Here is a 25322-nt window from a genome sequence, read left to right on the forward strand (position 1 = left end):
AAAAAAAAACTTGACTTGTCTTTATTTATCATTTGGCCAGACCAATCCTCGTATTTCTTAAGAGTCTTGATAAGCATTTGAATGAAACTTCTCTTACCATTGGCAAAAATAAGAATGTCATCTGCATAGAGTAGGTGAGATACCAAAAGTTTCTTTAAAGAAACTTTTATAAGTGCCATTCATCATAATGGAGAATCAAGGAGAGGAAACACATTTCACCACTAAACCACAGAATTTCTGGGAGAATCCAAAGTTTTTTAGAATCAAGTTTAAAAAATCCCAATCGACCCTCTCCTAAGCCTTAGCCATGTCTACTTTGTTCATTACATTTCCATCAAGTTTAATAATTTCGATTTTGATTATGCGTCGAGCTGAACATAATAGAGAAATCTAACATTTCGTTTTTGATTCAAGTGGATTCCAATTTCGATCATGATTTTGATTCCAAATGAATCAAACACTACTTAAATATATAGTACAATTATATAAAGTAGTGGGTAAGTAAAAGTATAATATTTAGTAAGTAATATAACAATACTTGTTAATTGAAAGTGACAAATCTTTTAAGCAAAATTTAAATATCCTTCAACTTTTAAAGATAATCGGTTTAAAAAAAAATCAAGTACACACGCACTTTTAAGTGAAATTTAAATACCCTTCAACTTTTAAATTTTATTTACAAAGAAAATCTAAAAATCATTTCTCTTCAAATTTTCAAATTGAATTTATATTGATTTGAACAAGATCAAACCATAATTATATATTTTCTAAAATTTTATTTAGTGTAAATTTTGACAAAAATTAATATAATTTTTTTTTCCCGAATTTTGGTTAGGAAGCAAAAGGGTAGAATTGTCAGTGCGGTATACTATTTTGGAGCGAGGGAGCAACTGAAGTCCAAAGCTTCCTAACTGCAAAAAACAGCCACTATTGACCCCCGGGAAACGGAGACGTAACCAATGGCGGAGCCGAGCACAAAACGGAGAGAGAGAGAGAGAGAGAGGGAGAGGGGGGGGGGGGGGGATGGGAGGGGAACAGAAGCTTGGCTTCTCTTCTGCGCACAGCATTGGCGTATAACTGAGGAACGAACGGAATCGAGACAGGGAGAGATAGAATCAGTGGGAGAGAGAGAGGGAAGAAATAATGACGATGAAGGTAAGGAGGAAGAGCTGCTTCGGGTCAATTTGTGACGATGGAAAGGAGGAGGCGGAGAAGATATCAAAAGATGAAGCCAAAGATCTAACCATGTCCATAACCGGCCTTCTTCCTTCCCTCGGCGCCCGCAGCAATCGCAGAGTCAAGCTTCGCCCCTTCATCGTTTCCCCCTTCGATCCCCGCTACAGGTTCCTCGCCTCTCTTTTTCTCTTTCTTCTGTATTTCTTCTTCTTTACTTGTTCTTTGTTCAGGAAACGATGAAAAGATACGAACTTTTAGCTCATTGTGTTAGCGCGAATGTTCTTAGGTTGTGCCTTGATTCAATTTGTTATTGTTCTTCATTTTATTTGTTCAATTTTTGGCGAACGTTTTCCGGAATGCAGATGCTGGGATACATTTCTGGTATTTCTGGTGTTCTACACAGCGTGGGTGTCTCCATTCGAATTTGGGTTTCTGGACCAACCGAAGGGACCTCTCTCCATTGCAGACAACATTGTGAATGGGTTTTTTGCGATAGATATCATATTGACCTTCTTTGTTGCGTATCTTGATAAGGCTTCTTACCTTCTCATTGACGACCCAAAGCAGATTGCAGGCAAGTATGCAAAATCTTGGTTGGCCTTCGATGTCATTTCCACAATCCCTTCTGAGATTGCCCGAAAGTGTTTGCCTGAACCTCTTCAAGCATATGGCTATTTCAATATGCTTCGTCTCTGGCGTTTGCGAAGAGTCAGCTCCATTTTTGCCAGGTTAACTGCTCTTTCACCTTCTTCTTCTTCCTTTAAATAAGAATTTGTTGATCACTGGAAAAATAGTCTATACTGATTTCCCATTCCCGCCTGAAATTCAGGTCCTGGTTAAGGTGTTTCTGTTGCTGTTGAAATTAATATATATGACTCCCGTATGGCTTCTTTGTTTCGTTTACACTTTTATGGTAAAGATAAGCACATGCTATAGAGTGTTTCTGCTGAAATTAATATAAATAATTTCCCATATGGCTTCTTTTGTTTGACAAAATGAAAAGAGAAGAAATTAAGAAGAAAATTCATTTAATTTTTTTTTTCTTTCTGTATGAATCACCATAAAAATTAAAATTTATTGATTAAAAAAAATAATAAAATTTGCCGACCCCAACTAGTGGGTTTTAAGGCTTGGTTGGTTGTTGTAAAAACTAAAGAAATTGGAAGGTTAATAACATGCAATTAAAACCATATTCATTGCTTTACTATATATATATATATATATATATATATATATATATATTTATTTTTCGTAATAATGAAACTGTATAGCAAAGCTATTTTTGTGTAGCTGTTTCTATTTTAGAAATGATACCATTTATTTCATAAACAATCTTTCGATGAACATTATTTAATTCCTATTCTATTCCATTTCATGAACCAATGGAATATGTTAAATTTGAATAAAGGTATTTTTCTATATTCATTATTCAACATTACAAGGGTATATTTATATACATGAGTCAAGGAACAAGATTCCAAATTACTCCTAAATATCTGCTCTATAATAATTACACAATAATTGAAAAATGGAAAGTGTAGATATTTCTCTAATACTCCCCCTCAAGTTGGAACATGGAGATCCGTAATGCCTAACTTGCGTAATAAGTTTTGGAAATGTTCACGACCCAAAGTTTTGGTGAAGATATCAGCAAACTGACTGTGGGTAGGAATATGCTTAGTGAAGAAGAGGCAAGTTTGTAACTTTTCATGAATAATATGACAATCGATTTCTATATGTTTTGTACGTTCGTGGAAAACATGATTCTGGGTAATGTGAAGAGCCGCTTGGTTGTCACAATATAAGAGCATAGGCTGGGAATGTGGTACACCAAGATCATTTAGAAGAGTTTTGAGTCATGTAAGTTCACAAATAGTGAAAGCAAGCGCCTGGTACTCAGCTTCAGCGGAGGAGTGAGAAACTGTAGTTTGTTTCTCAGTGCGTCAGGAAATTGAATTAGTGCCTAGCTAAATGAAAAAAATCATTGGTGGAGCGGCGAGTGAGGGAACAACTAGCCCAATCCGAATCAGAATAGGTTGAGACTTAAAAAGTATTGGCAGTAGGAAAAAAAAAAACCTTAGCCTAGAGATGCCTTAATGTATCGAAGAACACGTACAACAACATCATAATGTGGTTGTCTGGGTTGGTGCATAAATTGGCTGAGAATGTTGACTGGAAATACAATGTTGGGATGAGTGATGGTGAGATATATCAAACGTCCAATGAGTTGCCGAAATGAGCTTGGATCGGAGAGAAGATCACCATCAGTATTATTGAGCTTGAGATTTTGTTCTATGGGAAAGTTGGTAGGACGAGCACCAAGATGACCGCTATCAGTGAGGATGTCAAGAGCATATTTTCGTTGATTAAGAAATATGTCAGTGGGAGAGCGAGCAACTTCGAGGCCAAGGAAATATTTCAGTTTTCCAAGATCCTTTAGTTTGAATTTTTGAGCAAGCATGGCTTTGAAAGTATTAATATCGGAGAGATCATTGCCTACCATGAGAATGTCATCAACATAAACAAGTATGAGAGTAAAAGACTGACCCTGAGAGCGGGTGAAGAGAGAGTGATCGGCTTGAGATTAGGTGAAACCCTCAGCAAGTAAAACAGAAGATAATTTAGAGAACCAATTACAAGAGGCTTGCTTAAGGCCATAAAGGGATTTCTGAAGACGACAAACACGAGTCTCCCTCTATTTGCAATAACACGGTGGAGGGGTCATATAAACTTCCTTATTGAGGTCACCATGGAGAAAAGCGTTGTTGACGTCCAATTGAAGGAGATGCCAATTCCGAACTGCAGTCACTGCAAGAACACACCTAACAGTAACCAGTTTAGCAACAGGAGCAAGAGTGTCATGATAATCCAAACCTTCTTCCTGAGTGTAGCCCTTGGCCACGAAGCGAGTTTTGTGTCGCTCTATGGATCCATCGGTTCGAATTTTTGTTTTGAACACCCATTTACAATCAATTGGTTTTTTTCCAGGTAGAAGGTGTTGAAGAACCATGTATGATTGACTTCTAAGGCTTGGATTTCAGAAGCCATGACATCACGCCAATGCGGGTGTAGCACAACTTGAGAATATGAGGTGGGTTCGGGATATTGGGACATAACAAAAAGAAAAGCCAAATGTTGATTAGAAAAACGATGATAAGATAAAAAAGAGGAGAGACAATGAACCGTGCCTGAGGAAGATCTTGAAACTTGTGAAGTCGTGGAAGACTTTGGTAAAATAGGGCAGATATAATCATCCAAGTAAAAGGGATGTATGACAGCTTGTTTGAGCCGTGAAGAGATGGTGGAGGGGGTGGTGGGGAAGGGGGTGAGGGTGAGGGTGTCGGTGAGGATACCAAGGGAGAAGGAGGGAGAGGTAAGGGGCTAGGGGTAGGTGTGGTTGATTGGGTAGGTAAAGTGTGGGAAGAGTGTATATCAAGAATAGGAAGGGGAAGGACTGGAGAAGATGTAGGAGTTGGAGGTATGAGATGATAGGAAAAAACATTTTCTTCAAAAGTGACATCACGGGAGATGAATTTTTTTGTTTTGTTTTCAAGATCGTATACATGATAAGCCTTATAATGAGCAAGATAACCCAAGAAAACACATCGAAGAGAACGAGGAGGCTTATGATTGAGGCTGGGTGAAGGAATGCGGTTAATTAAATAAGTGGCTATGAGAATGCATTCACCCCAAAAAGAGCTGGGAAGATTAGCTTGAAAACGTAAACACCGAGTCACATTAAGAATATGGCAATGTTTACGCTCGACAACACCATTCTGTTAAGGTGTATTCACATATGTGCGCTCGTGAAAAATGCCTTGATCATGGAAAATAGTTTGAAGTGGAGTGGATAGAAATTCTCTACCATTATCAGTGCGCACGTGTTTAATAGTGCAATTGAAGTGATTTTGAATTATGGCGTAAAAATTTTTAAGGTAAGTGAAAGTATAAGATTTCATGCGCATAAGATAGACCCAAGTAGCACGCAAGTACTTATCCACGATTGTTAAAAAATAATGTGCACCAGAAAGTGAAGCGGTAGGATAACTACACCATATATCACGATAAATTCGATTAAAACAGAATGTGTTCTTATTTGTAGTCAAAGAAAAAGGTAAACGAGTATGTTTTGCTCTAGCACAAACATCACAAGGCAAACGAGAACAAGAAATATTTAAAGTTTTCGGAATACATGAAATAAAACGGTGACCAAGACGTTGATGCCAAAAGTAGTGTCAGAAACATGCTGAGAATGGAAAACTGAGGCGGAGGGAGGTTTATAGTGGTAAAGTCTATCCCATACTTCACCCGTTCCAATGAGCCTCCTCGTTGATAGGTCCTAAAAAACACAAAAGGTAGGAAAAAATATAACAACACAATTGAGATTAGTGGTAAGTTTGCTGATGGACGATAAATTAAATTTAAATGAAGGCACATGAAGAACATTAGAAAGAGAGAAATTAGGAGAAAAACGCACAGTGCCAGTATGAGTTATAGGAATAAAGTCACCATTTGGAAGCTTAATGGGGCATGATTGATTAAGAAGTTGAATATTATCAAGAGAAGACAAATTGGAAGTCATATGATCGGAGGCACCTGAATCAACAATCCATTCAGTATTAGAAAAAGAAGCAGAGTGACAAGAAGCAAGTTTACCAGCAAAATTGGTAGAGTTGGTGTTCGAGGGCGATAAAAGATCTAAGAGTTGATGGTATTGTTCGCTGGTGAGACCAGAGATAGCAATCTCAGAAGAAGTTGAAGAACATGTGACAGTATTTGCAGCCATTGAAGAACCAGATGTGATGTTGGTCATAATGCCAAAGCAGTTCAGATGAATCAAACCGTCGAATCGGGTCAGATCCGATCTCTACGACGGCCAAAAAAATATAAATCTTTGATTTGATAATCTCGGTGCAAGAGCTGAAAGGCAAATTCAACGATTGTTTAATCAGAGAAGTCGAAGGTGCCATCGGAGTGTCGTGTGGGAGCCTTTTCCAGGTGGATATGTTGAGAGTAGAGATATGAGACAGAGAGAGATAAACAAAAAGAGATCTGAGAGCTGCTGGATATTGAGAGATAGAGATGCAGAGGGATGACTGGAGAAATAGAGAGGCTGTGAGCTTGAGGATCTGTTGCTGGAAAAACTATCCGAAGACAAGAATGATGCTGGAGTCGGAGCAACAAGTAGAGATGCTGCTGGAGAAGGCAACCCAAGACTGCCGCGAGCACTGAAGACGACGACAACTGAAAAACCAGAGCACAAATAGAGGTGATCAGAGACGATGAAACGAGCCGGAGATACTGGAGAGATGTTGGAAGAGAGAGGAACAAGAGAGCTGTTGCTGCTGCTCTTCACCGGAGAACATAAGAGAATCGAACAGAGAGACGTGATAACTAACTGAGAGGCGGAGAGCTTCCGGAGAAGACGAATGAAGAAGCATTGAGATGACTGAAAGCTGAGAAATTGCAAGATGGCCCGAGAAAAGACGGAGAGCTAAGAGAACAACGCCAGAACGGAGAAGAACCAGTGAAGCTAGAGACGACAGGCGATGATGACAACGACGTCAGAACCGGAGGTCGAGTGGAGAGAGTATGGGACCCCAGAGGGATTGCGACTGCGGATCGGAAGGCTGTTGCGTGTGTCGTTCAGAAACAGTAGACGGCGGCGGCAAGGAAGGTTAGGGAAAATTACTAGGTTTTGAATGTAACTTGGCTCTGATACCATGTTAAATTTGAATAAAGGTATTTTTCTATATTCATTATTCAACATTACAAGAGTGTATTTATATACATGAGTCAAGGAACAAGATCCCAAATTACTCCTAAATATCTGCTTTATAATAATTACACAATAATTGAAAAATGGAAAGTATAGATATTTCTCTAATAGAATATATAACTTCCTAGTTCACTATATATGTTACTTTTATTTATCTCTCTTTTCCCCCTTTGCTAGGAAATGTTGTTTTCAGTAAGTAATGGATTTTGTTTATGCTGAAATTGAGTGATCGTTTTTATCTGGTCTTGTTGCAGATTGGAGAAAGACAGGAGCTATAGCTACTTCTGGGTTCGATGTGTGAAGCTTGTTTGTGTGAGTGTTTCCTGTAAATATAATAAATTTTCATGGTGCTAGGGAATTCTTTCGCAATGATGTATCTTATTGGGCTGTTGTGATGCCCTTGCAGGTCACTCTTTTTTCAGTTCATTGCGCTGGATGCTTTTTCTATCTCCTAGCTGAACAGTACCCGGACCCTAAAAAAACTTGGTTTGCTCTTGCCATAGAAAATTTTGAAGAGCAGACCGTGTTGGACCGGTATCTGACGGCCATGTACTGGTCCATAACCACTCTGTCAACTACCGGTTATGGTGATTTGCATGCTGTTAATTCGAGAGAGATGACATTTGACATCTTCTACATGCTCTTTAATATTGGGTTGACTGCATATTTGATTGGAAATATGACCAACTTGGTTGTCCATGGTACCAGTCGAACTAGAAAATTTGTGAGTAATTTCTTCCTTATTGCCAAAACCCAATATTCAGGTGAAGATTTTTGTCCCTTTTTCGGACCTTTTTAAAAGCAAACTTTTGGCATTAGTTCAAACAGGTTGGAGGAGAGCTACTAGAGCCCCTTTTCCATTGGTGATGGAAACTTATATACTGAATAATATTTGCAGGAGGTTTTGATATTAGCATATTATTCAATTAACTTTAAATGCTTTTAAATCATTTGAAGTGCACAGCATCTTTTTAACTTGTTCTTTTTTTTTTTTCTTTTTTTTTTTTTTTTCAAAAAATGATCTAAGGTAGATCTCCATTGCGAAACATCTTCCTAAGAGTGAATATGCTGCATTAAGGCTTCAAACTGCAAATGGGTTTTTGTATTTGTACTAGAAAGTTTACAATCATAGTATTCAGGTGCTGCTATTGCTTACAGTGATACAGCAGTTGCAAAGGGCATTATGCATCAGTTAACCACAATGGCATTTTGTTATTCTTGCATGCGTTTTTGGTCTCATTGACATTACTTGATTGATTTCCACTTTCCAGATACTTATTCAATTTGTTCCTTTGGGTTGTTTTTATTTTGAAGTGCAGAGAGACACTATACAAGCTGTCACAAGTTTTTCTCAAAGAAACCAACTTCCTGTACGCCTGCAGGAGCAGATGCTTGCTCACTTGTGTTTGAAGTATAAAGCTGATTCAGAAGGGCTGCAGCAACAAGAGATTATAGATGCCCTTCCTAAAGCCATCCAGTCAAGTATTGCACACTTCCTCTTCTATTCACTCGTTGATCAAGTGTACTTGTTTCATGGGGTGTCAAACGATTTACTTTTCCAACTGGTAATTTTACTAATTCTGCATTTTCTTGGGTACTGTTAGAATGGAGTGCTAAGAGATGCAATTGGTTTACTGCATTGGATGTAAAAGATTGAATAATGATTGCGTTTTGTTCTTTGGTTAGCGTAAGAGTCTCGCCTTGGTGAGAGTTTAACTACTGATAAACATGAATTTATCTTCCAAAATGTGATTCCCAAGATGCAAAATATATTTGCCTTTTTTTTAAAGCAGAAAACACACATTATCGTTATAAATCCAACGAGAGCGCAACATTTATTGTTATGAAAATGCATGTCCAAATGCCAGCAAGTCATATTCACAAGTAAGACTCTTTGCATTTGACCTTATCTTATTTATTTATTTCAATTTGAAGGTTTCAGAGATGAAAGCTGAGTATTTTCCACCCAAAGAAGATGTGATTTTGCAGAATGAAGCACCCACAGACTTGTATGTACTGGTTACTGGTGCTGTGGTAATATGCTCTCTCTCTCTCTCTCACACACACACGCACACATACACACACACACACACACACACACGCACAACAGAAGCTCTTTTTTATTCAGAGTCATTACAATATATGAGAGTTTGGGTTGAAACCCAGGCAACATGATTCTTGTTCTTTCTTTTTTTTTTTTTTTTTTTTTAAAATATTCGTGGATAACCAAAAACTCAAAATGGTTGTGTGAGTTATTTGTAGGCTGCTTCTACGTGTTTCTGTATGTGTTCATTAGAAAAGAAAAATTTCCAATTTTCTGGGTCTAGGGGACATGGAGACATAAGAACTTCTAAACTTCCTTGTCCACCTATGAGTGAATTCAAGCAGTGAGGGGTCACTCCTTGAATCTGCTCAGATTAATCTAACTGAGGAAATGGAGGGTGAGGGGGGTGGTGGAGCTTTGAACTACAACTTACTGACTCGAAGGCTGCTTGACAGGATCTTATCTCGCATAAGAATGGAGCAGAGCAGGCAAGTTCAATAATGATAACATTCTTCGTGGAAATTTTCTGGCATGTTTTTATTTTTTATTTTTTTTTGTTAAAAAAATATAGCATCTTTTTTTCCAATTAAAAGAATATGCTGAAGGTAATTGGTGATTGTAGGTTGTTGGAGCCGCACAGACAGGAGATGTCTGTGGTGAGGTAGGCCTGCTTTGTTACAGACCACAACTGTTCACAGTAAGGACCAGAAGACTGAGTCAGCTGCTGCGGTTGAATCGTACTGCATTCTTAAATATTGTTCAGGCAAATGTTGGAGATGGGACAATAATCATGAACAATCTTCTCCAGGTCAGAAAAAGAGGCTACTTAATTTACATTTGACAGGAATAGATAGCTAAGAACTTTTAATTCCATGGAGATCATTACCTGGCAGGATTTGAAGAATTTGTTTGAAAGAAACAACTTTTGATTGATTATTTGTTTATTATATGCTCAATTTTCCATCTCTACTTATGAAATTTTAATTCAGAAATTGTTGATATATCTTTCTTAATATTCTTGTCCAGCACAAACAGACAGACTCACTATTTATACATTTGTATGTCTATTCTTCTTGCAGTCACTGTGCTATAGCCAATATTAACCAAGGAAAATAATTCTATTGTAATTTAACATAAAATTGATGAAGTTCCATTCTTCTTGCAGTCACTGTGCTATAGCCAAGAGTAACTAAGGAAAATAGTTCTATTGTAATTTAACATAAAATTGATGAAGTTTGACTGAATCTACGTGGGACTGGGAATTAAAGAAGTGACTGGAGTGACTGAATAGTCATGGAACATTTGTATCACTGCGTTGAAATCTTAACAAACTTTGAGAGTCAGAGGCTGTAATGACAGCTCAAAATGATGTAGATTTGTTAATTGTGGAATTATGTTATTTAAGTTGTATTTGCAGGTTCCAGCATAGGGAGATTGCCAATTTAATGATTATATTAATGTTGACAATTAACAGACAAAATTAGTATAGTTCTCCAAAATGAAGGAAATTGCCTTCCATTGTGTCTTGTGAGATTTTTTATCTTGGAAAAAAAATAAGCAGAACAACACATCTTCATCCCATATCATGAAAAATGTTTAATAATATAGTTATATAGGGGTAAATGAAAGGACTATTGTACAGGTTGTCCATTATTATATTAAAAGGCCAGGCACATTTACTGCACAAGCTGTCCTTGTAGCTCTAAATGCAGGGTAGATTTTGATGTCTTACTGATGTAGGACAAGAGGTAAGGCCTTGTGAAGATCCTTGCTATAAAATAAGTAAGAAGAGTTGGGTTAAGGAATTGTGGGGTTAAGTTAGTAGTTTATTACATATGTTTAGTATTAATTAGTATAGGGTTATGTGTATTTGGGGGTTGTTAGTAATATTTTTCTAAAGTAGGAGTATATTTGTAATGCAAATTAGTTTTAGGGGTTTATGTGTAATTTCATGTAAAGAGGCTTTCTTATAAATAGTGTGTGAAAGCCATGTAGCAGGAGTTGTTGATGAATTTGAATTGTTAATTGAACGTGAGTTCTGCCTAGTATCTCCTCTCTCCTCCCTTCCCCTTCCTTCCTCTCTTCTATTTTCTTCGTGGCCGCAGAACCTTGATGCTGCCCCTGCTTCATTTGGTATCAGAGCCCAACCACAATCTCCATTCTTCCATTTCACTCCACCCATTCTCCCTCACTCTTCTCTTCTTTCCCTCTTCTTCCTTCTATTCTTCTGCTTTCTTTCATGTTTCTAATCTCTTGTTTTGTTGTTTTTTGTCCCACATTGGTAGAAAAGTTTCACATTGGTAGAAAAGTTATTTTGAATTTTTTCTTTGTTTGTCCCACTTTAGTGAGAAGTGTTTTTTGGACTTGAGGTTGAAGTTATATAAAGAGCTCAACTCTCCATTTGTAAAACGTACATCAAAGCTGTACTTTGTCAAGAAGTAGTGGATTGATCATAGGCGTCCGAGGATGTAGGCAATTCTATACCGAACCTTGTTAATTTCTTGTCTTGTTCTTTTACTGTTTTTATTATTAGTTTCTACATTACTTTAATTTCTTATATATTCAATAACATTAGTTGTAGTATTAGTGTTTGACATAAGTGGGGTGCCCGACACAACAATTGGTATCAGAGCTAGGTTGAGTAGTGTCGATACGGAGGTGTTCCTCTGTTAGGATCCTTGATTCCATGTTTGATGCCTAAGAAAGACCTTGTCTAAGCGAGTGTTCCGAGACCAATGTGGTTTAGTCGCTCCCTAAAGGTCGGTTTGGTCAAAGTGGAATTTCATAGGATAAAACAGAGTAGACACAGTTAGTACGTACTATTCATCCTAGGCGTTCGTTTGTTGGTTGCTATTGAATATATAGAAGATGGCAGAAACTAGTGCAATAGTAGAAGAAACTTTGTCCACACGAACTCCAACCCCCGACATCATCGTCAAAGACGATAGCTAATGCTCGGTTTGAGGTGGAGAAATTTAATGGTACCAATAATTTTGCTATGTGGCAATGTGAGGTGATGAACATCCTGTATCACCAAGAGTTAGATATTGCTTTGAATGATAAACCAGTGGATATGGATGACAGAGATTGGGAAAAGATCAAACGTCAGACATGTGGTACGATTCGTCTATGTCTCGCTAAAAATCAGAAATATTGTGTTATAAGGGAGACATCTGCAAAAAAATTGTGGAAGACATTGGAAGATACATTTATGACCAAGAGTCTGGAAAATCGACTCTATTTGGAAAAGAAATTGTTTCGCTTCCAGTATCAACCAAGTATTTTAATTAATGACCACATAAATGCTTTCATTAAAATTTTGGCCGAATTGTTAAATTTGGATGAAACGGTGAAAGATGAGGATAAAGCCATATTGTTACTGAACACTCTTCCTGATGATTATGAACATCTGACCACCACTTTATTGTATGGGAAAGATAAAATTACTTTTGATGCTGTTTGTACTGCATTGATTAGTACTGAATGCAGAAAGAAGGATTAGAGGGTCCATAAGGAAACAACAGAAGCACTAATAATAAGGGGACGTTCTCAGAGTCGTATGCCTGGAAGGAGGAGTAAATCTCATGGGAGGAGTAAATCTCGTGGGAGACCTGCTAAAGATGAATGTGCCTTTTGTCACGAGAAATGACATTGGAAGAAAGATTGCCCTAAATTACAGTAAAAGAATAAGGGCAAAACACATACTAATACCAATATAGCCAATGATGATGGAAGTGAGTTAGATTTTTCTTTTGTTGGAACATGTTCGTCACATTATTTTGGTGAGTGGATTTTGGATTCTGGTTGTTCCTATCACATGTGTCCCAATGGGGAATGGTTTTCTAATTTTGAAGAATTAGATGGTGGGGTTGTTTTTATGGGAAATGATAATACTTGTAAAACAATTGGAATAGGATCAATACAGTTGAAATGTTAAGATGGAACTATTAAAACCTTGACTGATGTTAGGTATGTTCCAAGTCTAAAGAAAAATCTGATTTCATTAGGTGCCTTGGTGTCTAAAGGGTTCACTATCACTTTGAAAGATGGAACCTTAAAGATTAAACTAGGGTCGCTAGTGGTGATAAAAGGAATAAGGAAAAATAACTTGTATTATTTACAAGGTAGTACAGTTATTGACTGAGCAACTGTTGTTTATGAGAAAAATGCAGGTTCAGATACAACCAGGTTATGACATATGCGATTAACACATGCAAGAGAAAAATCTTTGCAACAATTAGCTAAGCGAGGTTTGTTGAAGGGTGCAGGTATGCAAACTTGAATTTTGTGAGCATTGTATTCTGGAAAAATAGACGAGAGTGAAATTTGGCACTGCAATCCATCAGACTGAAGGTATTTTAGACTACATCCATACAGATGTATAGGGCCCCACAAAAACGGCTTCATTGGGTAGTATGCATTATTTTGTCACTTTTGTTGAAGCTTTTTTCAGAAGAGTTTGGGTGTATTCTATGAAGCATCAAAATGAAGTGTGATATTTTCCTTAAGTGAAAAAATTTAGTTGAAACTCAAACTGACAGAAAGATTAAACGGCTCAAATCAGATAATAGTGGTGAATACAAGAGTGACCCGTTTATGAAGGTTTGTTAGGATGAAGGTATTGCTCGACACTTCACAGTTAGAGATACACCACAACAGAATGGGGTGGCAGAGCGTATGAATCGGACTTTGCTGGAGAAAGTTTGATATATGTTGTTTAATGCTGGGTTAGATAAAAGGTTTTCGGTTGAGGTTGTTAGATATGCGTGTCATCTCATCAACCGTCTATTATTATCTGCAATAGGGGGAAAAACACCCTATGAGGTATGGTCTGGAAAGCCTGCTAGTGATTATGATTCTTTCCATGTATTTGGTACTATGTCTTATTATCATGTTAAAGAATCTAAGTTGGATTCAAGAGTCAAGAAAACAATATTCTTGGGGATAAGTGCATGAGTCAAAGGATACCGTCTTTGGTGTTTCGAGACAAAAAAAAAGATTTTAAGTAGGGATGTGACTTTTGATAAACTTACGATGATGAAGAAAATAATATACAAAGAGTCACGAGTTGAAGAGAAGACCAGTGGTACTCAACAACAGGTGGAGGTTGAGACAATTTTGAAAAACCTAGTGAGAAATGTGACTACACAAGGTAACTCTCCAGTTACGGTGGGGAATAGTGTACAAGAAGAGGAGATTTCAATTCGAGAATCTTCACAGCAACAAGAATCAATTGTCTCTTAGAGGCCAAGACGAGAATTCGAAAACCTGTTCGGTATACTGATATGGTGGCCTATGCACTTTCAGTTGTGGATGATAATGTTTCTTACACTTTCAAAGAAGCAATGAGGAACTCTGAATTAGACAAGTGAAAAAGAACAATGGATGAAGAAATGCAGTCTCTTCATTAGAATCAGACTTGGGAGCTAGCCCAGCTGCCCAAGGGTAAGAAAGCCATTGGTTGCAAATGGGTTTATGTAAAGAAAGAAGGATTTTTAGATGCAAATAATATTCGCTCCAAAGATAGATTGGTAGCTAAGGGCTACGCACAGAAGGAAGACATTGATTATAATGAAGTATTTTCTCTAGTTGTTAAACATTCTTCCATTTGAATTTTGTTGGCTTTGGTAGCACAATTTGATCTTGAACTAGTTCAACTTGATGTAAAAACTGCATTTTTACATGGTGATTTGAACGAGGAAGTCTATATGAATCAGCCAAATGAATTTTAAGTTGCTGGAAAAGAAAATTGGGTAAATCGTTGTATGGTTTAAAACAGTCTCTAAGACAGTGGTACAAACGATTTCATCAGTTTATGATGGGTTATAAGTACATCAGAAATAAACATGATCATTGTGTTTATTTTTGCAGACTACAAAATGGATCTTTTATATATTTACTTTTGTATGTTGATGATATTTTGATAGCTTCAGAGAACAGGGAAGAAATAAACAAGTTGAAAAGTCAGTTAAATCAAGAGTTTGAGATGAAAAATCTTGGTGAAGCAAAGAAGATATTTGACTTGGAGATTCACAGAGATAGAATGAGATGGAGAGTTAGTTTGTCTCATAAACAGTATTTGTAGAAGATAGTACAGAGTTTTGGCATGTCTGAGCAATCAAAACTAGTAAGCACTCCTCTTGCTCCTCATTTCAAACTTAGTGCAGGTTTATCTCCTAAATCAGGCGAGGAACGTAAGTATATGTCACAAGTTCCTTATGCAAGTGTTGTTGGTAGTATGATGTATGTAATGGTTTGTACTAGACCTGATATTTCACAAGTTGTTAGTATGGTGAGCAGGTATATGCATGATCCGGGTAAAGGACATTGGCAAGCTGTGAAATGGATTTTGAGATATATTATGAATACGATTGATATTGGTATAGTATTTGAGAAAAATAATACTATTGATCAACTTGTTGTTGGATATGTGAATTCTGATTTTGCAGGTGATCTAGACAAACGTCGATCAACTACTGGATATGTTTTTACATTTTCTAATGGTCCAGTGAGTTGGAGGTCTACCTTACAGTCTACCATTGCCTTGTTGACAGCAGAAGCAGAGTACATGACAGCTTCAGAGATTGTTAAGGAAGCTATTTGGTTGCAAGGTTTACTTGAAAATTTGGGAATTATTCAAAAGCATATTGTTGTGTTCTGTGTTAGTCAGAGTGCTATTCATTTGGCAAAGAACTAAGTCTACCATGCACGAACGAAGCACATCGATGTTTGGTTTTATTTTATGCGGGATATTATTGATGGAGGCAAGATACTTCTTCAGAAGATTGCTACAGTTGAAAATCTCACAGATATGTTGACCAAGATTGTGATAACAATCAAGTTCAAACATTGTTTGGACTTTATCAATATTTTGCAAGTTTGAATATTCTTGGAAGACACCGATGATGGGAATTCTAGAGAATGTTGGTGACTGAAAATTTGTTGAATTTATCGTCAAGGTGGAGATTTGTTATTTTCTGTCCCACATTAGTAGAAAAGTTTAACATTGGTAGAAAAGTTATTTTGAATTTTTTTTTTGTTTGTCTTATATTAGTGAGAAGTGTTTTTTGGACTCGAGGTTGAAACTATATAAAGAGCTTAACTCTCCATTTGTAAAGCATACCTCAAAGTTGTATTTTGTCAAAAAGTAGTGGATTGATTGTCGGCACCTGAGGACGTAGGTAATTTTATACCGAATTTCGTTAATTTCTTGTCTTGTTCTTATTGCTTTAGTTTTTTATATATTCAATAGCATTAGTTGTAGTGTTTGGCACAAGTGGAGTGGCCGACACAACATGTTCTATCCATAATTCCCTGCTCCCCAGTAGTAGTCTGCCCTCTTCTTCTTGCTTGTTTCTCTTCTCCTTCTTTCCTTCTCTGTTCTATAACTTCTCCCTCCCTTTCTCTTCTTCTTCTTCATCTTGTTTGCTTCTTCCATTATCTCCATTAATCTCTCCTTCTCTGTTACTCCCTCATCTCTTAGTTTCTATTCAAAAATTTCAGTATTAAAAAAATAAAAAAATACCGAAAAGCAGTTCTGCAGTTTCAAAACTTTTCGAAAAATTCCACCCTGTGTCCCCATTTCTTCAAACACCACTTTCCAGCCACCATCCTGCAACACCACCCATACCACCAAAAAAAGAATCCCCTGAAACCTTTCCCCTCAAATTTTTATCACCAATCAACTAGCTGTGAAGCCTCACGCTCCACATGATCTCCAGCTGCTGCCCCCTTCAAAATCCACCATTTCTAAAGTTTTTCTTTGTTAAAGCTTGATATACATTGTTGGTCCACAACCTAGAAGCTTAAGCTTTTAGGTAAAGTGGTAATCTAACATGGTATTAGAGCTGGGTTACTAGGAGGTCCTGGGTTCTAGTCTTGTTGCCCGCAATTTAAAAAAAAAATATTGCATTCCTTATTCTGGGTGCTATTTATCATGTGTTTATCAGTTCACGTGCTGTCGAGCTGCACGTGTGTGGAAGTGTTAAAGCTTGATATACATTGTTGGTCCACAACCTAGAAGCTCAAGCTTTTAGGTAAAGTGGTAATCTAACATTCTTGACACGCCACCACCATCATTCGACTCATCATCCTTCAATCTACCACTCACCAAAAAATCATTGCCAGAAAGTTGCCACTAGCGACCCACGCACCGGCGACTACAAGTGGGATACTCCCTCCTGCTGCCACAATCGCGAGAAATTAGTTCCCAGGCACGAGAAATTGGTGTTTTCTCATGATATTTTGATTTGCAACATGATATTTTGGTTCCTAACTTGAAATTGTATGAGCTAGTGCGATAATTTGGCACGAAACCCTCGAAATTGTTGCTCCCAGTATCAAAAATCGGGTTTGTAACTGTAATTGTGAGTTTTCTTCGTGAATTTGTTTCATTTCAGCAGGACAATCAATATCAAGGTAAATTAAAGATAGTTTTTTTTTTTTTTGATAGGACAATCAATATCAAGGTAAATTAAAGATATATATATATATATATATATATTTTTTTTTGAAACTGAGAGAAAGGCTTGTGGGAAATTGTGTTAAAGGGTTATGAAAGTGTGGTATGCCCTGATACCACTGGTTGACCCAGGTGAATATAGAGTCAGAGGGGGCTGAATGGACTCTTTCGCGTATTTTCGACTTTTTCTACAAAATAAAATTCTTGGCAAGCTACAAATAATTATATCACAATATATCAAATGTAAATCATGCACAAGACAAATAATCAAGAGAAGGGTAGAGAAGCTTAACACTGGTATTTTAACGTGGTTCGACACCAAGTTTATGTCCACGCCTTGAGACCAACTCAAGGATTCCACAATCCACTAACAAACTCCTTCACCGGCGGAGAAGCCTTACAACGAGAGAACCAATCCCTCAACGCTCACCAAGAGCCGCAAGGATCACCAAGATGCCTTGCAAGTCAACGGTTCACGAAGAACCTTCAACAACGGTTCACTAAGAACCTTTTACAAGAAGATGGGTATACAAAGCAATACTACTCAAATGAGCTGAGATCAAATATAAAACAAACCTCACACTATTCTCTCAAGTAATGAATCAAATAAGATTGGAGAGTAAGAGAGAATTTGAGCACTTGTGAAGAGAGAATTTAAGCACTTGTGATGAAGAACTAAAATGCAAAGTGCTTAGGTTTTGTATTCAAAGGATGTTAATCACTAAAATCATGTAAGAACCAGCAAAACCATGTTTAATCAAGTCTATGAACTTGTATTTATAGGCAAAATGGGCTACTAGCCGTTTTATGGCCGTTGGGATGATATATTATATGTTTAAATTGAAAACTAACCGTTTATAGCCGTTGGGGACTGAATCCCGATGTCAATCGTGGACTATTGGACCCCATTTGTCAACTAATTCTCCCAATTCATCGCCTATTAACATTCTTCCTGAGATCGTCGATGAATTACCCCAAATCGTCGATGATTATTCCAAATTAGAAAAAGTCATCAATATGAAAGTTGTGAAATTTTTTCTTAACTTTTCATAGACACCAAGATCGTCCATTTTGGACTTTTTTCGCAAAAGTTATGCCCCAAATACCGAAAGGTATTTAGGAAATTTGGGAGGTGCATAATTGATGTTTTAAACCCAACCAGGACCAAGTTTGTAAAAGATTATAACACTAATATAATTTAAAACTTGTCCTTCTGAATATATACTTAATTTTCTTGAGGCTTTAGGACATAAAACTTATTTTGGACCACGTATATAAAAGATTATAACACAAATACCACTTAATACTTGTCCCATTTGAAAACATATTTGAGTATAGGATATTTTGTGAAACTCTTTGTTTTATCTTTGAAAACCATGAGTATTGAGTTTGTGACTTAGTGAAATCCTATATACTCTTGTGTCCTAGTATGCACATGCAATTTTGCTCAACTCTTGCTCAGAAATCATGCATGAAACAAAATCGCAAGTGTTACAAAATATACTACCTCAAACACTCCCCATTAGATATAATTCTACATTAGCTTCCTTGGATGCTTGAGTTTTTTCGAGTGAGTGTCCTTTTGATCTTTCCTATTTGAACGTCTACTCGGTCCAATCTTTGCCTTTGATCCAATACTTCATGTATTTGTCACTTGTACCTGTACTAATCATGATCTGCAAAGATAGGATACACTAGAAATTAGAAATAGGTTAATATCATTAAAACACATTAAATATGATTATGTAGCCACCAAGGCTAACAAGTTGTGATATAGCTGCAACATATGTATATGCATAATTCAGCAACATGGTGACAAATTATAGGAAAAAAGGTCATTTGCCAAAGTTTGGGCGCAATTTCGAGCTTTTCAACACCTTTTCTTGAATGTGGAGAAAAGGTTTGCAAAATCATCATTGATAGAAGATGTCCAATGAATGTGGTTTCCATTAATGGAGTTATTTGTATGTAGCTTCATCTAGGACCTCATCCAAAGCCTTATGTGATATCTTGGATTGATAACTCTATTGTACATGTTTGTGAAAGATGTTTGGTTCCTATCCAAATGGGCAAATATTTGGCTAATGTTTGGTGTGATATCCTACCTGTGAAGATTGGCCATGTACTCCTTGGTTCTCCTTGGTTGGATGATTTAGGTGTGACTCAAGGACATGAGAACACATATGTCTTTCACTATAATGGGAAGAAAATAGTTTTGAAGTCCGCTCTACCAATGAACCAATACAAAGAGCTAGTCACAAATACTCAGCTTGAAGACAATACAAGGGAGGAAATTAATGTGTTTGAAGACATCCAAAGTCCTTCAAACATTCCTATTGTAGAGTTTGTCATCCCCAATGAGCTCATTGATACTACTTCTCAAGTCAAGTTTATGGTGCTGCCAATGGAACTTGGTTTCTTGCCTCATTCAAGTGTTGGCTTTCAAAATGTCCAAGTTTGCTTCTCCCTTTTGATCCTCCAACATTTCAAAATTTTGAGGCCGATTTTTTTTTTTAACTGGGGAAGAGTTGATGTAGGACAAGAAGTAAGACTTTGGGAAGATCCTTGCTGGAAAATAAATAAGAAGAATTGGGTTAAGGAATTGTCGGGTTAAGTTAGTATTTTATTATGTGTGTTTCGTATTAATTAGTATAGGATTATGTGTATTTGGGGGTTGTTTTTAATATTTGTCTAAAGTAGGAGTATATTTGTAATGTAAAATAGTTTTAGGGGTTCATCTATAATTTCATTTAAAGAGACTTTCTTATAAATAGTGTGTGAAAGTCATGTTGTAGGAGTTGTTGATGAATTTGAATTGTTTATTGAACGTGAGTTCCCCCTTAGTATCTCCTCTCTCCTCCCTTCTCCTTCTTTTTCTTCTAATTTCTCCATGGCTGTAGAACCTTGATGCTGCCCCTGCATGACTTACGCACTATATTTGTTGTTGATGCAGCATTTGAAAGAGCAGAAGAACCCACTGATGGAAGAAATTTTGAGAGATATAGAGGAAAAGCTAGCTCGAGGCAGAATGGATTTGCCTCTAAGTTTATGTTTTGCAGTGGCAAGAGGGGATGATGTATTGTTGCAGCACTTACTGAGAAGAGGTTTGGATCCAAATGAATCAGACAGCAACGGGCGAACAGCCCTGGTGTGTACTCTGCATGCATGACCACATGCACAAAATTCTTGTTTAAATATGATTTCTGATTTGGATGGTTATTTGAGCTCATTTCACTTTTTTCTTCTACAGCACGTTGCAGCATCCACGGGAAGTGAGGATTGTATGCTTCTGCTTTTAGAATATGGAGCAGATCCTAACATTAAAGGTATCTTCTAGCCCATTAGCAAATTCAAAATTCCCTACCGGTTGTGCTGAACTTGTGTTTTTTGTCCTTTTTGGCCTCGTATTGCTTACTCTCACGGTTCCTTCTTCCTACTAATTTACATTAACACCTTTTATCTTAATTATTCACTTTTTTGTTTTTTTTTTTTGTTTTTTGTTTTGTTTTGTTTTGTTTTCTAAAAGAGGGTAGCACCTCCTATTATTTATTAATATGACCTCATTTTTGACGGAAGAATACCGTGGTTACAAGATAAGTAAAAGGGAGATTACAGATAAATAAAATAAAACTCTCCTAAAAATAACACCAATAAACAACCAAACCAGGAAAATAGATCTAAGCAATGCTAACTAAGAAAAAGACTTGGATAAAAGCGCACACAAAAAAAAAAAAAAGCTTAAACAAATCAAAATCCACCAAACAAAACTCGAGATTTGAACTAACGACAAATAGAAGTGAGACCCAACCTATCCATCCGAAGTATTCCATTCAGATAACGTGGTAAAAGATATTGTTGTTTGTAGATTACATTGTTTTCCGTTTGTCCCTCTTTAGCAAGAAAATCAGCCACACTATTACCTTCTCTGTATTGATGTATCACCATGAAGTCCACTCCTTCTAGTTCCGCTACGAGCTCCTCCCAAAAATCTCAAAGATACCATAAAGTACATCTGCCTTTCTGAAGCCAATTGACTACAATACGTGAGTCACATTAAAATAATGCAGTTGTTTGCACAAACGAATTTCTTCTCAGATTGCTTTTAATTCCGCACTATTATTCGTACCATTATCAAAATATCTTGAAAAAATCGCTCTCACCATGCCATGACAATCCCGAATAATTTCTCTCCCTCCTGAAGTATTCGGATTGCCTCTACAGCTCCCATTATAATTAAGTTTTGTCCACCCTGCTGGAGGTTCAACCCATGAAATAATTTTTATAAGCCTGACGCAAACTCCCTGATGCTTAATTTGAAACTCTTCTAAAATTGTAATGTCCGACTTCTTAAATTTTTGAAAGAATTAGTGCTCTCAGCTATGAAACTAACCTAGTATCGAACACTTCTTCACATATGATCCGCACTTTGATAAATTCTTTCTAATCTCGCTTTGCATATTCGATTCCAGAGGCACCACATAATCAAACACAGAATCAGCCCGATTAAAATACCTTCAATAGACGATTTTCGAGCATAATGAAACCAATTTGCCATTCTGTTTTTCCAAGGAAGGATTCGAAAGGAATTTCCAACACCACACTAGCCGGATGCCAAACCTCTGAAGTTACCTCGCCTAAAGAAAGAATATAATCAATGTTTTCCTGATTTTTCTGCACACAACAATTATATGCTGACGCCATTGATATTCCTTTGGCTTGAATTCTATCATCTACAACCAAACATCTGAACCAAACTTTCCATAAGCACATTGAGATTTTTCTGGGTAATAAAGAATGCCAAAACCAGTTACTCTACACAAAATTATGACTTTTGCTCCTCACTGCTTCCCATGCCGTTTTTGTAGAGAAATTACCATCAGGGGTAGGCTTCCGGATGAATATATCCTGCCCACTTTTACTAGCCGGCACATGATGCAAAATTTCCATTGTTCTATCGTTACCAACCAATTCCAATAATAAATCAGAGTTCCAATTATTATTCAATCAGCAATCCTTAATACACAACTTCTTGTTCGAAATATCCTTAGTGCTCACAGATAATGGGCCTGAAGACAGTCACCTATAGAACCAAAAAGAAGAGTTCCCACCTCTCACTAAAATTTTAACATTATCCAGAACTTCCGGAATGGTGGTTATCATTGATCTCCAGAACCAAGAGTCATTTGGTCTCTCCTTCCTTATTAATACATTTAGCCTTGAAAAAACCTGCCCATATTTAGCTGAAACAGTGTCTTCTTGTTACATTCTTATAGGAATAATCAAACAATGAATGCATATTACTAGTAAGATACTGCTATCAAATTAGCCTGTTAAATGTTTATTTTTTTTTTTAAATGCAGATTCAAAAGGAAATGTTCCCTTATGGGATGCAATAGTGGGAAGGCACGACTCGGTGATCAAAATACTCATAAACAATGGTGCAACGATATCTTCTGGTGATGTGGGCCAGTTTGCATGCACTGCAGTTGAGCAAAACAACTTAGATATGCTCAAGGACATTGCAGAGTACGGCGGTGATGTTACACTGCCCAATAGAAGTGGAACTACTGCACTTCACACAGCTATTTGTGAAGGAAACACTGATATAGTTGTGTTTTTGTTAAAACAAGGAGCTGATATTGAGAAGCCAGATATCAACGGATGGACTCCAAGGGCTCTGGCAGATCATCAAGGCCACGAAGAAATCAAGACTCTGTTCCAAACCAAGAAGGAAACTGAAAAAGCACATGTTTTCATGGTACCTAATCTGCATAGCACCAACACCCTTGGGAAATTCAAGAGTGATCCTTTGATGCCTCCATTTTCCCGTGAAGCCCTGCCACCTCTCCCAGATATGTCTTGGGCGGAGAAACGTTGGAGGCGAAGGGTCAACAATTTTAACAATTCCCTGTTTGGAATCATGTCAGGTGCCAATGCAAGTAAGAATTCCTTTCAAATTTCGGTATTTCTCAAAAATTGATTACAGAAAATTGATTTCCATAGCTTAGTTAAAATTGAGGGATTATTATTAATTTCTCAGTTACTAAAAATCATTATGACAAATTTTATAGCAAAAGCACTGCATGATAGAAAAGAAAATGAAGGTGCCTATTTTGTAGACTCTGGAACCAAATGAAGGTGTTTGAGATATTTACCTAGTTTCTTGGAAAGTATTCACAGTATTTCTATTCATGAATGATGTAATGGTTCATATTAATTTTTGGCTTACATATGCGAATGAGAAATGGGTATAAATTCAACCTTCTTAAGAAGCAGTTGAGTTCCATCACGGTGTTTGGGATTTAACTGAAGTCTGAGTTCTAGAACTGAGCCTAGGTAACTTCTACAAATTTTGTTCTTTAGAATGAACTGTAATGCAAAGTCAAAACTTAAATATGTGCAGGTGATATTGGCGTTGTTCCATCCGGAAGCAGCTTTGCGAGTCACCATACTTATGGGAGCTATGCAGCGAGAGTGACACTTAGCTGCTCGGAAAAAGGCAAAGCTGCTGGAAAGCTTGTGCTTCTGCCAGACTCCCTTCCAGAACTACTCGAGATTGCTGCCAAAAAATTTGGTTTCCTCCCTACCAAAGTTCTAACCGAAGATGGAGCTGAAATTGAAGACATAGATCTTATAAGGGATGGTGACCATCTTGTTGTAGCCTGTGATGGTGACGTTGAAAGCCCTAAAACCCAAAATGTTGAGGAATCATGGAACTCAACTTCTCCCTCCCATATTCAAACTGGCACATAGATATTTGCCAAGAGGCACACCATCATATATTGCAAGTGTATTTGAGCATGAAAAGAAAAGTTGCATATGATAGCCCTTCTATTATACTAGCTATGGGCAGGGCATGTGTTATGTGTCCGCTAACGGCCTTTTGAGTGATAATAGCGGCGCAATAAATTAATAAATAAATAATATTTTTTTTAAAAAATAGTAAATAAATATATTTAAATTAAAAATTATCTTAGGATAGTTATGAGTAGTTATGGGGTATTTTTTTAAAAAAATTTATAGATAGTTATAGGGTCTATTTTTGAAATACTTATAAGTAGTTGTAGGGACTTTTTGGAATATTTATGGGTAACATCATATCAAGAAAGGGGAATTAGACACGTGTGCTTTCTTCTATTTGTGCCCTATGTGTATTTTAGGGTTTAATGACATATAAAGAGCCATTGATGAATCGGATTTTCACAGTACAGGTAATGGCTAGCTTAGGGCTACTTGTGTTTTTCTTTTTAAATTTTTAAATTTTATTTTATTTTCTTTGGAGGTGGAGATGAGGGTGTTTCATTATCCAATTTGAGGTTTAAAGAATGATGTCAAAGAGTGAGTCTTGTGTTTCAGTGATGCATGTGATGGTTTTGCGGGTATAGATAAAAGTTGATCCCGATGAATTTCTATATATGTGTTCGTGATCTCCATGCTCACATTTTTTTTTTTGGGGGTGGTGGGGGGATTGTATATGTGTAGATAAATAATTAATCAAGAATTAAATTAATTCATGAATAGATTATAGATAATAGAGATATTGATCAAAGTCAAAAGATCTTGTATCTTTATTAGTTAATGAAAGTCTATCAAGATATATTGAAATAATAGAGATACGTAAGCCAAGGAATGTATCACATTAAATTAAAGGAATTAAAGGTATATCCACCTTGAATAGAGGGAAGGAAATGCCACATATAACCATAAAACGGACATGTGGAAACCCGGTGCGTTATCTTCAAAAAAAAAAAAAAGGGAAATGCCACATATACATTTATGATTCTTTGATGGATTGAATCACAGAGTAATATACAAGGGACTTGTTTTTTGTCTCACATTGATAGAATAGTTGTACATTGGTA

General features: G+C 36.8%; 1 protein-coding gene across 1 annotated transcript; it reads left to right on the forward strand.

Annotated features, from left to right (window-relative positions):
- The first annotated feature begins 1047 nt into the window (after positions 1-1047).
- LOC131152358 (potassium channel AKT1-like) lies at positions 1048-24272 on the forward strand. Its single transcript, XM_058104197.1, has 12 exons — positions 1048-1343; positions 1539-1904; positions 7210-7267; positions 7362-7679; positions 8275-8520; positions 8891-8989; positions 9455-9487; positions 9622-9807; positions 20414-20608; positions 20711-20786; positions 22821-23399; positions 23864-24272. The coding sequence occupies exons 1-12, from the start codon at positions 1144-1146 to the stop codon at positions 24211-24213; spliced, it is 2706 nt and encodes a 901-aa protein (XP_057960180.1). The 5' UTR covers positions 1048-1143; the 3' UTR covers positions 24214-24272.
- The last annotated feature ends 1050 nt before the right edge of the window (positions 24273-25322 follow it).

The sequence above is a fragment of the Malania oleifera genome, chromosome 3, assembly GCF_029873635.1.
Source record: "Malania oleifera isolate guangnan ecotype guangnan chromosome 3, ASM2987363v1, whole genome shotgun sequence".
Classification (NCBI taxonomy): Eukaryota; Viridiplantae; Streptophyta; class Magnoliopsida; order Santalales; family Ximeniaceae; genus Malania; species Malania oleifera.